Source organism: Mchenga conophoros, linkage group LG3 (genome assembly GCF_057382185.1).
Source record: "Mchenga conophoros isolate Kocher_MC1m ecotype Shallow Benthic linkage group LG3, M_conophoros_male_GT1.1, whole genome shotgun sequence".
In the NCBI taxonomy this organism is placed as follows: Eukaryota; Metazoa; Chordata; class Actinopteri; order Cichliformes; family Cichlidae; genus Mchenga; species Mchenga conophoros.
Genome location: NC_140528.1, coordinates 1,837,945 through 1,853,973, shown reverse-complemented (window position 1 = coordinate 1,853,973; position 16,029 = coordinate 1,837,945). Strand labels below are relative to the sequence as shown.

Below are 16,029 nucleotides of genomic sequence, written 5' to 3'. Positions count from 1 at the left end.
GGATATGACTGAACCTCCTTCACACGTGTCACCTTCCTGTTGTTGTCAGACAGTTGGAGCTTTGTGTTCACTGTGTTTGTGTCGATTGTGAGTTGACAGGAATCTGATGGAGAGAACAAACACAATCCAGCTGCAGTTATTGATCCATCATCTGTTCATTGATTGACACTTTGATGATGACTCCTGACATGATGAAGATGGTTGAATGTGTGCTGCTTTGTTTTCATGAATCCCATTAAAAACACACTTACACTTCCTCAGACCTGGTCTCAACCATCGGACTCCAGCAGGCTCCACCCTGAAAGGAGGAGGGGGGTCAGAGCAGCACAGTCAGCATGCACACATGGACATTACATGGCTCTCACACACACACTGTTACACACTGAGCTCAAAGCTCGGCTCCACTGTTTTATTCAAAGAAATCTACATTTATTTATCAGCACATTTAAAAACAGCTTGAGCCAAAGTGCTGCACAGAGTAGAGAGAAAATAGGAAACATACACAGTAATGACTATAAAGACTGGTCAGGATTGAAAGCTACAGAGTACAAATGTGTTTCCAACCGGCTTTTAAAAATGTCCAGTGTTGGTGACGACCTGATGTGAAGGGCGACTGTTCCAGAGTTTGGCTGCAGCCATCGATAAAGCTCACCTCTGTTTTTACGTCTAGTTCTGGTCAGAAGCTGCTTATCTGCAGACCTGAGGGCTCCACTTGGATTCTTTTGTTAAAGAGAGATAAGATGGAGCCAATCCATTCACAGATTTAAAGACAACCAGATCTGGAAGTGGATTCTACCACGTACTGGTAACCAGTGGAAAAAGCTGGTGATGGGTCGTCTAGCACAGACCCACCGCTGGAACCAGACAATTGATGAGGGAGAGAACTGTGACAGCGCCGTTCCTTCACTTGACCTCAGTCGCTCTCGTCTGCTCCCTCGTAACACTGCTCTTTATTGAGCTTACATGAATATGCACAAGTTCATTATGACGTCTTACACAGGTATGAACAAAGAGTACCAGTCTGTGCATAGTGTGTGTGTGTGTGTGTCTGTGTGTGTGTCTGTGTGTGTGTGTGTGTTCCAGATGTGACCCTGTGACCCCAAAGCTGGTGCTAAGAGTCCAGCGGTCCCCCTAACAAAGGGCTCTTATACTTAACCAGACACAGAGTAGGTGTCCTCCTACACCAGGGGTCTCAAACTCGCGGCCCGCGGGCCAATTGCGGCCCGCAGGACGATAGTTTTTGGCCCCACCTTAATATGAAAATGTAATGTTAGTTTGATAATGTATGACACTTTACAGTGTTGTGGGCGGAGCTGAATTAACCCACCAATCAGGGTGGGATATGGATCTCAGGGGACACCAGCCGGGCTTGATGCAAGCAGGGAAACATTTCTCAATGAGTCAAAGTTCCAGCAGCGTTGCCCTGGAGTGTTTCTTTCTTTCTGTGCCTGGCTGGCTTCCTCCTTTCTATTGGGCAAACGCCGACATTCGCCCCAGCGCGCTGCGTTCACAACACTTCAAAAAAAGTTGTTTTTTTAAGTTGCTGCCCAGCGGGACATTATACGTATATAGATTTATACACACGTCAGTGGGATTTAAAGTTATTTTTCCACAGAGAGAGATCTCATATTAACTCTCACAGTGATGCGTAGGCGGCGGGATAAAAGAAAAGTCATGAACTCAATGCAGCCCAATTTAGTCTGCAGTCACATAGCGACACCTGTTCATCGGCAACAACAGTCCCCGGTAACCCGGACTAATTATAGGGTCGCACCGTAATTTGTGGCTCGATGTTTTTATTTGCATCACTGCGTTTGCATTGCAGCAAACATGAACATTACATATATTTCAATATAATGTAAAAGCAGTCAAAACAACTAACATCAGAAACAGCTGATGTTATTTGTTATATGTCACGTTGTCATTTCCGCTTCTTTCTCCTGTAACAACAGCCCGGCGCCGTGAGCAGTCGCCTTTTTTGCGCTCGCTATCCCTGCACTTTCTACCATCTGCAAACGCCACGGTGTTCGTGTCGTCATGAAAGACATGAACATCGAGCGTAAAAACAAAGGAGACTGCTACCGGCTTTTTATCTGCCGATCGCCGTGCTACGGTTGCAAGAAAAAGAAGCAGAGATGACATTCTCTACGCGTTGAGACGTTCCCCGTCCGTCGGCTAAACGCTTGATTGAAACTTCAATGCGACAGTGACACCAAGTAGAATTATAAATGTCACATAGCCCCAAACATGTCTTTTTCAAAGCCTGCGGTGAAGAGAAAGGTTGGTGATGAGCACCGACAATTTCAGGAAAAGTGGGAAATGCAATATTTCTTTGTTGAGCACAGGGGCACCCCGACCTGTCTTATTTGCACAGAGAAAGTTGCGCTGCACAAGGAATACAATTTGAAACGTCATTACACAACTAGACATGCTGAGCTGGATGCAAAATACCAGGGAGACGAGAGAGCGAACCGGGTTGCCAGTCTTAAAACAGATCTACTGAGGCAGCAAGATTTCTCCAAGAAAGCAACCAAAGAGAATAATGCAGCAGTCGGAGCCACGTGGTTAGTGAGATGATTGCTAAAGCAGGGAAGCCATTCACAGAAGGTGCATTTGTCTAAAAGTGCATATTGCAGGCTGCAAATATAGTCTGTCCGGGAAAGAAAGGTCAGTTTAGCAACATCAGCCTTTCTGCCAACACCGCAGCAGATCGCATTTCTGACCTGTCAAGTGACATTTATGACCAACTGTGTGAGAAAGCCAAATGTTTCAGTGTATACTCAGTCGCTCTTGATGAGACCACAGACATCACCGACACTGCCCAGCTCCCAATGTATGTCCGTGGTGTTGATGACAGTTTTGAAGTGATGGAGGAGCTGCTCACAGTAATTCCAATGCATGGCCAGACCACCGCTCAGCAGATATTTACAAGCTGTGTGATGCCATTGAGAATGTTGGTTTGCCATGGAAGAGGTTTGTTGGAATAACAACAGATGGAGCGCCATCAATGACAGGGAGGAAACATGGACTGGTGGCACAAAACAAACTGGAAGAGGAAGGCGTGGAGGAGGCCATTGCTCTGCACTGCATCATCCATCAGCAGGTCCTTTGCAGCAAATGCCTGAAGTTTGACAATGTGATGTCTATTGTTGTGAAATGCATCAACCAAATCAGATCCAGGGGCTTAAAGCACCGAAGGTTCTGTGCTTTTTTAGAGGAAATGGAGTCAGAATATGGGGATGTGCTCGACTTCACTGAGGTACGTTGGCTCAGCAGGGGAAATGTATTAAAGAGACTTTTTGAGTTGAGAGCAGAAGTGAAGCCTTCATGGAGAAGGATGGAGTTAGTGTTCCTGTGCTAACTGATCCCAAATGGCTCATGGACTCAGCTTTTCTTGTTGATATGACACATGAGCTTAATGTACTGACTGAACAAGACGTTACAAGGCCAGGGGCAACTTGTCAGTGCTGCCTATGACAACGTGAGAGCATTCTCCACAAAACTGGCGCTCTGGAAAGCTCAGCTCTCTCAGACAAACCTTTGCCATTTCCCAGCATGCAAGGCACTCGTGGATGCAGGCACACCATTCAGTGCTGACAAGTATGTTGATGTCATTTTGAGGCTACAGGAGGAATTTGATCACAGATTTGCTGACTTCAAGACACACAGAGCCACCTTTCACATTTTTGCGGACCCCTTCTCCTTTGATGTGCAAGATGCCCCTTCTGTGCTTCAAATGGAGCTCATTGAGCTGCAGTGCAACTCTGAACTCAAAGCAAAGTTCAGGGAGGTGAGTGGAAAAGCAGACAAGCTTGGACAATTTTTGAGAGACTTGAGCCCTAGTTTCCCTCGGCTTTCCCGAATGTTCAAGCGGACCATGTGCCTTTTTGGTAGCACATACAGTGGGGCAAAAAAGTATTTAGTCAGCCACTGATTGTGCAAGTTCCCCCACTTAAAATGATGACAGAGGTCAGTAATTTGCACCAGAGGTACACTTCAACTGTGAGAGACAGAATGTGAAAAAAAAATCCATGAATTCACATGGTAGGATTTGTAAAGAATTTATTCGTAAATCAAGGTGGAAAATAAGTATTTGGTCACCTCAAACATGGAAAATCTCTGGCTCTCACAGACCTGTAACGTCTCCTGTAAGAAGCTTTTCTGTCCCCCACTCGTTACCTGTATGAATGGCACCTGTTTGAACTCATCATCTGTATAAAAGACACCTGTCCACAGCCTCAAACAGTCAGACTCCAAACTCCGCCATGGCCAAGACCAAAGAGCTTTCGAAGGACACCAGGAAAAGTATTGTAGACCTGCACCAGACTGGGAAGAGTGAATCTACAATAGGCAAGCAGCTTGGTGTGAAAAAATCAACTGTGGGAGCAATCATCAGAAAATGGAAGACATACAAGACCACTGATAATCTCCCACGATCTGGGGCTCCACGCAAGATCTCATCCCGTGGGGTCAAAATGATCATGAGAACGGTGAGCAAAGATCCCAGAACCACACGGGGGGACCTGGTGAATGACCTGCAGAGAGCTGGGACCAAAGTAACAAAGGTCACCATCAGTAACACACTACAACGGCAGGGAATCAAATCCCGCAGTGCCAGACGTGTTCCGCTGCTGAAGCCAGTGCATGTCCAGGCCCGTCTGAAGTTTGCCAGAGAGCACATGGATGATACAGCAGAGGATTGGGAGAATGTCATGTGGTCAGATGAAACCAAAGTAGAACTTTTTGGTATAAACTCAACTCGTCGTGTTTGGAGGAAGAAGAATACTGAGTTGCATCCCAAGAACACCATACCTACTGTGAAGCATGGGGGTGGAAACATCATGCTATGGGGCTGTTTTTCTGCCAAGGGGACAGGACGACTGATCCGTGTTAAGGACAGAATGAATGGGGCCATGTATCGTGAGATTTTGAGCCAAAACCTCCTTCCATCAGTGAGAACTTTGAAGATGAAACGAGGCTGGGTCTTCCAACATGACAATGATCCAAAACACACCGCCCGGGCAACAAAGGAGTGGCTCCGTAAGAAGCATTTGAAAGTCCTGGAGTGGCCTAGCCAGTCTCCAGACCTCAACCCCATAGAAAATCTGTGGCGGGAGTTGAAAGTCCGTGTTGCTCGGCGACAACCCCAAAACATCACTGCTCTCGAGAAGATCTGCATGGAGGAATGGGCCAAAATACCAGCTACTGTGTGTGCAAACCTGGTAAAGACCTATAGTAAACGTTTGACCTCTGTTATTGCCAACAAAGGTTATGTTACAAAGTATTGAGTTGTATTTTTGTTATTGACCAAATACTTATTTTCCACCCTGATTTACCAATAAATTCTTTACAAATCCTACCATGTGGATTCATGGAATTTTTTTTCACATTCTGTCTCTCACAGTTGAAGTGTACCTCTGGTGCAAATTACTGACCTCTGCCATCATTTTAGGTGGGGGAACTTGCACAATCGGTGGCTGACTAAATACTTTTTTGCCCCACTGTACTTGTGCCAAAAGCTCTTCTCCACTTTGAACTTCAATAAGTCCAAGTACAGGTCCAGACTTACGGATGATCAGCTTCAAGACATACTGAGGGTCGCAACTGCTTCCTCCCTCAGGCCAAATCTGGCTCGGCTATGCGAGAGGAAACGCTGCCAGGTCTCTAGCAGCAAGGAGTAGGCAAGAGAAGCCATGTTCAGAAGAACAGTTCATTTTCTACAGTGTTCCATTCATGTTCAGAAGAAGGTTATAGAACTGTTAATACAGACATTTCAATCTAAATACAGCAGATATAGAAGACTGAAAAAAACCCCACATAAGTTCACTGACTAAAAATTAATTAATTCTTAATTTGTTTATTCATTTTTCATATTTTGTGTTAAAAAATAAAAATAAAGAGATTTGAGAAGATTGGAATTTTTTTAACCATGCCTTTCTTGTGGAAAACCTAATGCGGCCCAGCCTCACCCAGACTCTGCCTGCAGCGGCCCCCAGCTAAATTGAGTTTGAGACCCCTGTCCTACACCATAAATCGGTAAGAGAGGGTACGACCTCTCTCATGGCCCCAAGTGGTGTGTGCATGCCAGAGCACTCTGGAAGGCACACAGAGTCTTTACAGACTACTAAGGATCAAACCTCTATCATCATGCAATCGATTATACAACTCTAAGCATATATGAGTAAATATTTCTAAGCATAAATGACAATCAACAATATAAACCTTACAGCTGGTTTTAATAACAGAATTCATTTGTTTCTCAAACGAGAAAGAGCTATCGAGAAACACTCCTAAATCTTTAGTTCTTAACTTTTCCAGTGGGCCAAGGTCAACATTATCTGCTAATGCTAAATAGGCTGCCGTTATTAACTAATGCTAATTTGATGTGAATTAGCATTATGCACTAATGCTAACGCTTACTTTTTAACAATGTGAGTAGCTAATGCTAACACTATTTCCCTTAACTTTATAACAATGTGAACGGCTAATGCTAACACTCTTTTTCCTAGCATTACAACGTCTGAGCTGCTAATGCTAAGTAGGCCGCCATTAGCACCTACGTCTAATTTAATAATAATAATAATAATGGATTGGATTTATATAGCGCTTTTCAAAGCACCCAAAGCGCTTTACAATACCACTATTCATTCACTCTCACATTCACACACTGGTGGAGGCAGCTACAGTTGTAGCCACAGCTGCCCTGGGGCAGGCTGACAGAAGCGAGGCTGCCATATCGCGCCATCGGCCCCTCTGGCCAACACCAGTAGGCAAGTAGGGTAAAGTGTCTTGCCCAAGGACACAACGACCAGGACAGAGAGCCCGGGGATCGAACCGGCGACCTTCCGGTTACAGATTTAAGGCAAATAGGCTACGCATTAGAACCTAATGCTCATATCGTTTTCCTTTGCTTTATAACAATGTGAGCAGCTACTTCTAAATAGCATTAGCTAATAACAGCAGTCTAATTTAATGCAAGTTAGCCTCATTTGCATTATAACGATGTGAGGAGTTAATGCTAAGTATGCTGCCATTAGTGGTTAATTCTAATTAGGGGTGAATAATTATTACCAGCTAATGCTAATATCGTTTTCTCTTCCCTTTTAACAATGTGAGCAGCTAGAGCTAGGTAGGCTGAAGCTAGCAGCTAATGCTAAAGCTAAAGATAATTTGATGTGAATTAGCATTACATTAGTGAAGAGTTAATGCTAAGTAGACTGCCATTAGCAGGTAATGTTAATTTTAGGTGAATAGGAATTGGCAGCTAATGCTAATACCATATTTTCTTGCTTTAACCCTTTAAAACTGGTCAGAGTGGGCACACTCTGTTTTGCGCAACTATTTTTAAATCCCGGTAGCACTGTAACCACGTGAGCTAGCGCAATAATTTTTTTTGCATATGAAACCTGAGGAGTTGTACTTACATCTTATGCCATCAGCTTGTCCTAGGTTACAGTTTCCTTCCACATATGCTTAGGACTCATATTGCACTGCTGGAAATAGTTTATTTTGATGCATATGCTGTTATTTTGCAAATTTGCAGTATAATATTTATTTTCGTTTTTCCTGCAGTATATAAAATTGGTGTATTTCAAAAATAAAACTATGAAGGCACTCAAAATAAATTTCCTGAGGTGGGAAACTATTTTGTGCAACTTTTTTGTATTTACAGTTTTGAGGGATAAGCCTCTTAAATTTCTCTAACTAGAAATATATGTTAAAAAATAAAAAAAACGATTTTCAATTTTTTTGTAGTTTATTGCACTTTTTTGCAATTTATGTAATTACTATGCACTTAATACATACATATTATTAAAATTTAGGCTGTAATGGTTGTATTGATGTATAGCAACTTGAAATGCTCCCAAAAACGGCTCTACAGCATGTAAAAATATAATATAAGCTCTGGCGCACTTGGTTCTATGGTAGGTCTTAAAGGGTTAAATCAATATCAGTAGCTAATCCGATTGTTCAGTCTGACGTCAGGTGAAGTCATTTTTATGCATTTAAGAGCTGTGTTGAATTAAACATTACAAACTGAACATTAGAACTATCCTCTTCTCCAGGATTTTCCCGATTTAACATTTCAATATGATTCATTTTTGTTCTCTACACCTGCCGTCATCACTTCAATTATTCCCACTGTGGATTTGATCATATTGTTTGCCCAGCATCTCTACATTTTCCCATCCATACTACCTGGAGCTTATTAACACTATTAATACTGGAAACTGCTGTTGAAGCGTGATGGTGACACTTTCTGGTGAAGAAGTGAATTGCAGTAACAGGACTGGCTGGCTTATGATACACTGGACATTTCCAGCGCTTTGTTTTCTCTGCTCACAGACAACACAGATACACGCATGTATATACAGCCCACGTCCAGCTCTGCATGCACTCCTGCTGCTCCATTTCTATAGAGAATAAACAACGTAACACAATCATTCTCCATTGTTTTCAACTCAACCAGCTGCATTTAATGAAGGAGTTTGAATTTACTTTACAACAGCTGCTGTTGTTTCCTGTCTGCATTCATGTTCTTTACTGTACTCCACACATTCTGAACTGGTGTAGTTCTTCCTAAAGTACTGCAGTATTCCTGCCAGTACATCCTTTTAGTTTTCCTAACTGTTTCCTCTGATGCTCGTTGCTATTCTTTTCTCAATGCAAATTCATGCTAAGCTCCTTCATATCCATCCCTGTTTCTAAACCTGTAATAATTGCTTTAATGTGTCTTTGGCCTAATTATGAGTCTGTCCACATGTTTGTAGTTCCCCACTTGCTTTGGTTTCTTAGCTCTGATGCTCTGAAATTTATCCTTGAAATCATTTACTGGCATCTCTCCCTCTCACTCCCACTATCCCCAGAACACCAGAGTATTCATCTCCTGGTTTATCCTATGGCCTCTTTGCATTTTCTCCAATCATCCCTGTTTCTAGAGTCTCGCCCCATCTGCAGGCAGTCCAAAAGAAACTGCCTCTGCCATTTTCTTTTTCTTAATCTTTGATTTTTCTCTTCACTTTCTCCATTGGGTCTTCTTAGACGCACTTTCAAGAAAGCAGCAACATTTTTTGTGCCCCATTTTTCAAATTGTGCATCTTACATCAGCTTAATGTGTTTCCTGTTTTGTTTTTACACAGGTCATGTAAAAGAAATCCTACCAGAGACTCGACAAAGCTGAACTGAAAGACAGCACGGGCAATAAATCACAGCAGCACAGAACTTAAGCACACATATATAAGGTGATTTAACAAATCATGTCTGTTGTAAATGAGTAAGCCATTTATCGACCTGACTCAGGTTTTAAATCATCATCAGAAAAGACTGAATCCTGACCTGAGAATCCCAAGTGTACACTTTGGACTTTCCACTGCAGAAAATAGAAGCTTCAGTCCTGAATCCTGCAGGTTGTTTTTACCCAGATCCAGCTCTGTCAGACGGGAGGACTGGGAGCTCAGGACTGAGGACAGAGCTTCACAGCTTCTGTCTGACAGGTTACAGCCACTCAGTCTGAAGAAAGGATGACAAGAAGACATGAAACACTTGTGTTAAAGTATATTCATGGTGCCATGAGGAGCTACTACATTTACAATATTTCAACACTGTTTCAGGACATGCTGGAATCCTTATTGCCTCATGTTACAAAAGACAAATGTGGCAGTTTACTGTGACTTGCATGGATTCATTAAAAAAAACCAAACATACACACAATGTTAATTTTTTCCAAATGAAATTGATTAAATGATGTTAATTGATGAAAAAAAAATCGATATCGCTTGATCTGACCTCAGCGTTTCCAGTTTGCAGTATTGACTCTTCATCCCAGCAGACAGAAGCTTCACTCCTGAATCCTGCAGGTTGTTGTTACCCAGGTCCAGCTCTGTCAGACGGGAGGACTGGGAGCTCAGGACTGAGGACAGAGCTTCCCAGCTTCTGTCTGACAGGTTACAACCACTCAGTCTGACATCAAGCGGGAAGGGAGAGAAGATCAACCAAACAAATCAGAGCTTTATTGCTTTTTTGTTGTTGTTAAGCAGAAATCAGTGAGGTGCTGGTAGATTCTGTTCTTTTGGTTTATTACCCAACAACACACACATACACTAATATTTGTGACTTTTGTAATAGTAGCATTTACAATGCAAAGCAACAGCGATCACAGATTGAAGGGGCCTGAATAAAACTACAATGCAGTGATTTTTAAGATGACCTGTTCTTCCAATTTCCAACAACAGATTTCTCCAACCTTACAGTTAAAAATAATTCTTTATCTCATACTGAATCTTGGTGCACCTCCCCCCAGTTTATTAAAATGAAGAGGTACTGAAGTTGCTGTAAGTGATGTGTGATGCCACTGATTTCCTTTCTGATCCAATACAAAGTAAAATTCAGGCTGGTATCTGCGATACTGATGAAAACTATTCCTTCAGAATCAATACAAGACATAAGAAAATATGTTTTGTATAACATAAAAAGCCTGAATTTTAAAATATTCAGTTAATAATCAAAAACAGATGTGACTGAAAATAATAAAACTGAGAAACACATTATGGCCATTGCTACAGGCCATTCGATCATTTTACAACCATTGCAAGAGCTTGGTTGGCATAGCCGGCAATAAGTTGGATAGTAATAAGTCCGGTGGGTGATGGGCTCCACCAGGGCTGCCCTTAGTCACCGATTCTGTTCATAAATTTTATGTTTAAAGGCTGTATCAAAAGTTCATTCAAGTTACAATATTGTGGTCAAAAGTTCTCCTTTTTTCTTTTATACTATACAACTACGCTGGCTCATGGTTTTAGGACATGGATCTGTCATGGAAGAAATCTATGACCACTTTTAATCAACATTTTAAAAATAAACATGATCACAGATTTACTCACAGAGCCTTGTTGGAGGCTTTGACCACTGGCAGCAGCCTCAGAAGAGCCTCCTCTGAAGCAGAGTATTTCTTCAGGTCAAACACATCCAGATCTTCTTCTGATGACAGTAAGATGAAGACCAGAGCTGACCACTGAGCAGGAGACAGTTTACCTGTGGAGAGACTTCCTGATCTCAGGGACTGTTGGATCTCCTCCACTAGAGAACGATCATTCAGTTCATTCAGACAGTGGATCAGATTGATGCTTTTCTCTGCAGACAGATTCTCACTGAGCTTCTTCTTGATATACTGGACTGTTTTCCTATTGGTCTGTGAGCTACTTCCTGTCTGTGTCAGCAGACCTCGTAGGAGACTCTGATTGGTCTGCAGTGAAAGACCCAGGAGGAAGCGGAGGAACAAGTCCAGGTGTCCATTTGGACTCTGTAAGGCCTTGTTCACAGCACTCTGGTGGAGAGATTGAAGTTTTAGTTTGTTAAATAATTTAGATTTCTTGGAGGTTGTTTGTTGTTGTTCCAGCAGATTGAGTCCAGAGTTGATGAAGGTCAGATGGACATGAAGAGCAGCCAGAAACTCCTGAACACTCAGATGGATGAAGCAGAACACCTTGTCCTGGTACAGTCCGCTCTCCTCTTTAAAGATCTGTGTGAACACTCCTGAGTACACTGAGGCTGCTCTGATATCGATGCCACACTCTGTCAGGTCTGATTCATAGAAGATCAGGTTTCCTTTCTGCAGCTGATCAAAAGCCAGTTTTCCCAGAGACTCCATCATCTTCCTGCTCTCTGGACTCCAGTGTGGATCTGTCTCAGCTCCTCCATCATACTTGACCTTCTTCACTTTGGCCTGAACCACCAGGAAGTGGATGTACATCTCAGTCAGGGTCTTGGGCAGCTGTCCTCCCTCTCTGGTTTCCAGCACATCCTCCAGAACTGTAGCAGTGATCCAGCAGAAGACTGGGATGTGGCACATGATGTGGAGGCTTCGTGATGTCTTGATGTGGGAGATGATCCTGCTGGCCTGCTCCTCATCTCTGAATCTCTTCCTGAAGTACTCCTCCTTCTGTGGGTCAGTGAACCCTCTGACCTCTGTCACCATGCCAACACAGTCAGGAGGGATCTGATTGGCTGCTGCAGGTCGTGTGGTTATCCAGAGGCGAGCAGAGGGAAGCAGTTTCCCCCTGATGAGGTTTATCAGCAGCACATCCACTGAGGTGGGCTTTCTAGGGTCAGTTAGGATTGTAGTTTTGTGGAAGTCCAGAGGAAGTCGACACTCATCCAGACCATCAAAGATGAACACAACCTGGAAGTCTTCAAAGCTGCAGATTCCTGCTTCTTTGGTTTCAGTAAAGAAGTGATGAACAAGTCCCACCAAGCTGAACTTTTCCTCTTTCAGCACATTCAGCTCTCTGAAAGTGAATGGAAATATGAACTGGATGTCCTGGTTGGCTTTGTCTTCAGCCCAGTCCAGGCTGTATTTCTGTGTTAAGACTGTTTTCCCAATGCCAGCCACTCCCTTTGTCAGCACTGTTCTGATTGGTTCATCTCTTCCAGGTGAGGCTTTAAAGATGTCTTCTTGTCTGATGGTTGTTTCTGGTCTGTCTGGTTTCCTAGATGCTGTTTCAATCTGTCTGACCTCATGTTCATCATTGACCTCTGCAGTCCCTCCCTCTGTGATGTAGAGCTCTGTGTAGATCTGATTCAGGAGGGTTGGGTTTCCTGCTTTAGCGATGCCCTCAAACACACACTGGAACTTCTTCTTCAGGGTGGATTTAAGGTTACGATGACAAACTGCAGCTTGAAGCTCTGAATGAGAAGAAAAATAAACACTCAATTCCAAAAAGAACTAATCTTTAAAACATGTTGCTCCATCTTCCATCTCTGGAAAATGTTCATTTATCCAGCAGCTTAAATCTTTAGATAAATCCTCTTACTGCTCTGCAGACGGTCAGCCAGCTCCTCCTGCTTCATTCTCCTCAGGAAGTCCACTGTGATCTTCACAAACGCCTCTCTGCTGCTGCTCCTCTGACTCTCAAAGCATTCTGGGTAACCTGGACTCAGAACCTTCTGGATCTTCTTCAGCTCGTTCTTCACAAAAGTGATGATGTTGTCCTCCAGCAGCTGGAACAGAATATTTATGAATGAGCCAATCAGACTGAAATCATGGAGCCAAACATCAGATCCATGTTGGACACACTGACGATCCACTGGTCTACAAAGAGCAGCATGGAGATGACTGTGAACAGAACAGATGTAACAGTAGTTGTTGTACATGTACAGACCATAAATATGGAGTCCAGCTGTGTTTGATGCTGCTGGGCAGACTGACCACTGGGAACCTCTGAGCTCTGCTGCTCCACTCTGTGGAGGAACCATGAAGGATTAGATCAACACAGGATAAAGATCCAGGAGTTTCTGCTCAAATAACTTCATCTGAATCAACTTTGTCAAGTTTTAGACTCTCAGATTCTGAAGATTTCTATGAACTTTCTTTCATCAGTGAATGAAGTGATGATGTTGCAGAAGCTCAGAGGAAACTTTGAGAAAACTGTGATGAACCATCAACTAATGCTCTCAGGAGGCCAAAGGTCCCTGAATGTAACTGTGCAGTAGATTCATCGAGTGTTTGAAACCTGACCACTTCCATATGTTTTCATTCTAACACAAGAAGTCCTTTTCTCATTGCTTTGATTTGAGTTTTCATTTGAGTTTTCTGAGTCTCGTATTTGGAGTCGAGTCTAATCAATGATCTGACAGAAGAACATTAAAAAGGATTTACCAGTGCTGTCAAAATTAACATGTAGGGTTAGGGTTAGGGGTTCATCTGTTATCATGATTAACATGATAAAAACCTTTAACACGACACATCTGGAGAGCAGAACGACTCAAAATCCCTGAAATGTTTCTATCAACGCACTTCAACACATGTGCAGATGTGCAGCACATCTGTTAGTGACGGCAGCTGAACCAATCAGCTCAATATGGAAGATGACAAACACACACTGACCTCTCGATAGAAAGTTTGAGTATTAAAAAAATAACAAGACGGACCAGCCGACCAACATGAAGGATTCTGCACATCGTGACAGAAGGAATTTTCTTTTCACCGAAGCACTTCCAGCTTAAAATATCACAACAATGCAAAGCACTGATGACACAACTGCCAAGTGGACAAACTGCAGACCTGTTAGTGTTGTTAATAACATAGTTTTGGTTCCTCGTGTCAAAGACTTGAAGAAGAGTGACAGAGAGTGTTAGACTGCTGCAGGATCAGTGCCACCTCCACAGACCTGTGAAGAAAATGATGGTTTGACAGATGGGCTCAGATTCAGGATCAGCTGAGGAGTTTGTGGCTGACAGAATCCTGCAGGTACAGAGCAGAGCCCATCATTAGCATGCAGGACTGTCCCTGGGGGGGTCGGCTCATTCAGGAGGTTAATCAATGTTTACATGTTCAATAAACATGTTAAGTGTGTAAATTTGCCCTTTTCTCTCGAGTCTGTTTGCTCATGAAATGAACTTTGATTCGTTTACATTAAAAATGATGTTTAATGGTGATTATTCCAAATTAATCCACAGTAACCCTGTGATGAGTCTGATTAAACATTTTCATTAACAGCAGTAACATAGATTATATATTATTATATATTAGTGGACACTTAGCTTTTAGTATATATGTTTGTTACAAAGTTGTATTTACAGCAGAGAAGCTGAGTTAAAGACTGAAAACTATTCAAAGTCTCTTTGAATTGAAGCGTTTAACATTCTTTGTGTTTATTCTGCATTGACTTCATTATATGGTGTAAACGTCTGTTACAGGCTTAAATATAAAGTTGGAAAAATGTAACTGCAGCTATTGATCAAGTAATTGTGATTAATCAGGATTAATGACAGAAGATTGTGTCATTAATTAGTCATTTTTAATCTACTGACAGCACTAGTGTTCACTCTGGTGCCTCCAACTGTTTTACGCCCTTTCAACACCTTCGTGGTCAAAAGTGTACACGCACAAAATCTACAATAAAACCCTCACGCAGCAATAGGACAGACACACAATCCATTTATCTCTGTGTCTCAAACACACACACGTGTATTCAAAGCCTCGATTTGTTCATATTTCATCTGTTGTGTTTTTATCTTCAGCGTTTTCAGTGTTGCTGCATTTACACCAAAAATGTTTCCATTGATGAATCAGATTGATTTGAATGTGTTTCATCCATACAAATCCCTCCCTGGTGGTCACATGACTCTATAACATAACAGGAGTCATGTGACAAGAGTTTCATGCTGTAAAATGTCACAATGGTTGAATGTGGTGGAGTAAAAATGTGAGATGTCAGCTACTTTTCTTCAATATGAAATGTTTGCAGGGCCTGACAGGAAGTGGACGGATGCTCTGATCACTTCCTGTTTGCTGAAGTGGGTTTTCAGTTGTTTAGAAACCAAAGGCTTGTTTTAAAAGACAGTTTAAATGGGACTGAGGGAACAACGTGTTTGTAGTTTATATCCAACAACATCAAGCAGTTTAATCAAAGAGTTCATGTTGCTAACAGCTCACCTCTCTGCAGCAGACACAGGCTGGGATTTAAATTCAATGAGACGACCTTTAGACCCGTCACTCTGTAAGGACACAGAGCTGGGTGGAGGTCCAGGCTGGTTCCTGTGAATAATGATGGAGCAGTGATGTGAGTGCTGAGCTGTGACATGGAGAAGAGTCATGGACAGTTAGAGATGGTCATCTCACCTCTGAGCTTTGGTCTGGCTCTCATGTTCCCCACACAGAGTGCTTTTAGAGGGAGGGGCTCCCTCCTCTCTGTCCTCACACTGATCCATGCTGCTCAATTCAGCTCACACACACTTTCTACCTGCAGAGGAAACACAAATCATTCATGTGCACATCAGCTGAAATCCTCCTTTCATCATGTGTGCTGTCCAAATATCAGCTGCTTCTTTCCTGCTTCATCTCAGTGTCAGCTGGATGCAGTCAGACAGCAGTGTGAGGCAGAGGAAGCTGCCATCAGCTGCTCTGCTATCAGTCCACTAGATGGAGCCTGAAGCACACACGATGCATTCACTGACACACACTGATTCACTGTGACTGGAAGCTTCAGTCAGTCCAACACGTGTGAACAACATTTTAACCCTCTGATGCAT

General features: G+C 42.7%; 1 protein-coding gene across 1 annotated transcript in view; it reads right to left on the bottom strand.

Annotated features, from left to right (window-relative positions):
- Positions 1-15,709, bottom strand: part of LOC146576956 (protein NLRC3-like) — a 91,426-nt gene extending 75,717 nt beyond the window's left edge. The window contains exons 1-6 of the mRNA XM_085268140.1: positions 15,620-15,709; positions 15,434-15,535; positions 13,158-13,236; positions 12,810-12,996; positions 10,881-12,681; positions 9,787-9,960 (exon numbers count right to left, since the gene is read on the bottom strand). Of these exons, the coding sequence (XP_085124266.1) occupies positions 9,787-9,960; positions 10,881-12,681; positions 12,810-12,996; positions 13,158-13,236; positions 15,434-15,535; positions 15,620-15,708 (2,432 nt within the window). The 5' untranslated portion in view covers position 15,709. The remainder of the gene's footprint in view (positions 1-9,786; positions 9,961-10,880; positions 12,682-12,809; positions 12,997-13,157; positions 13,237-15,433; positions 15,536-15,619) is intronic.
- Positions 15,710-16,029: the final 320 nt, after the last annotated feature.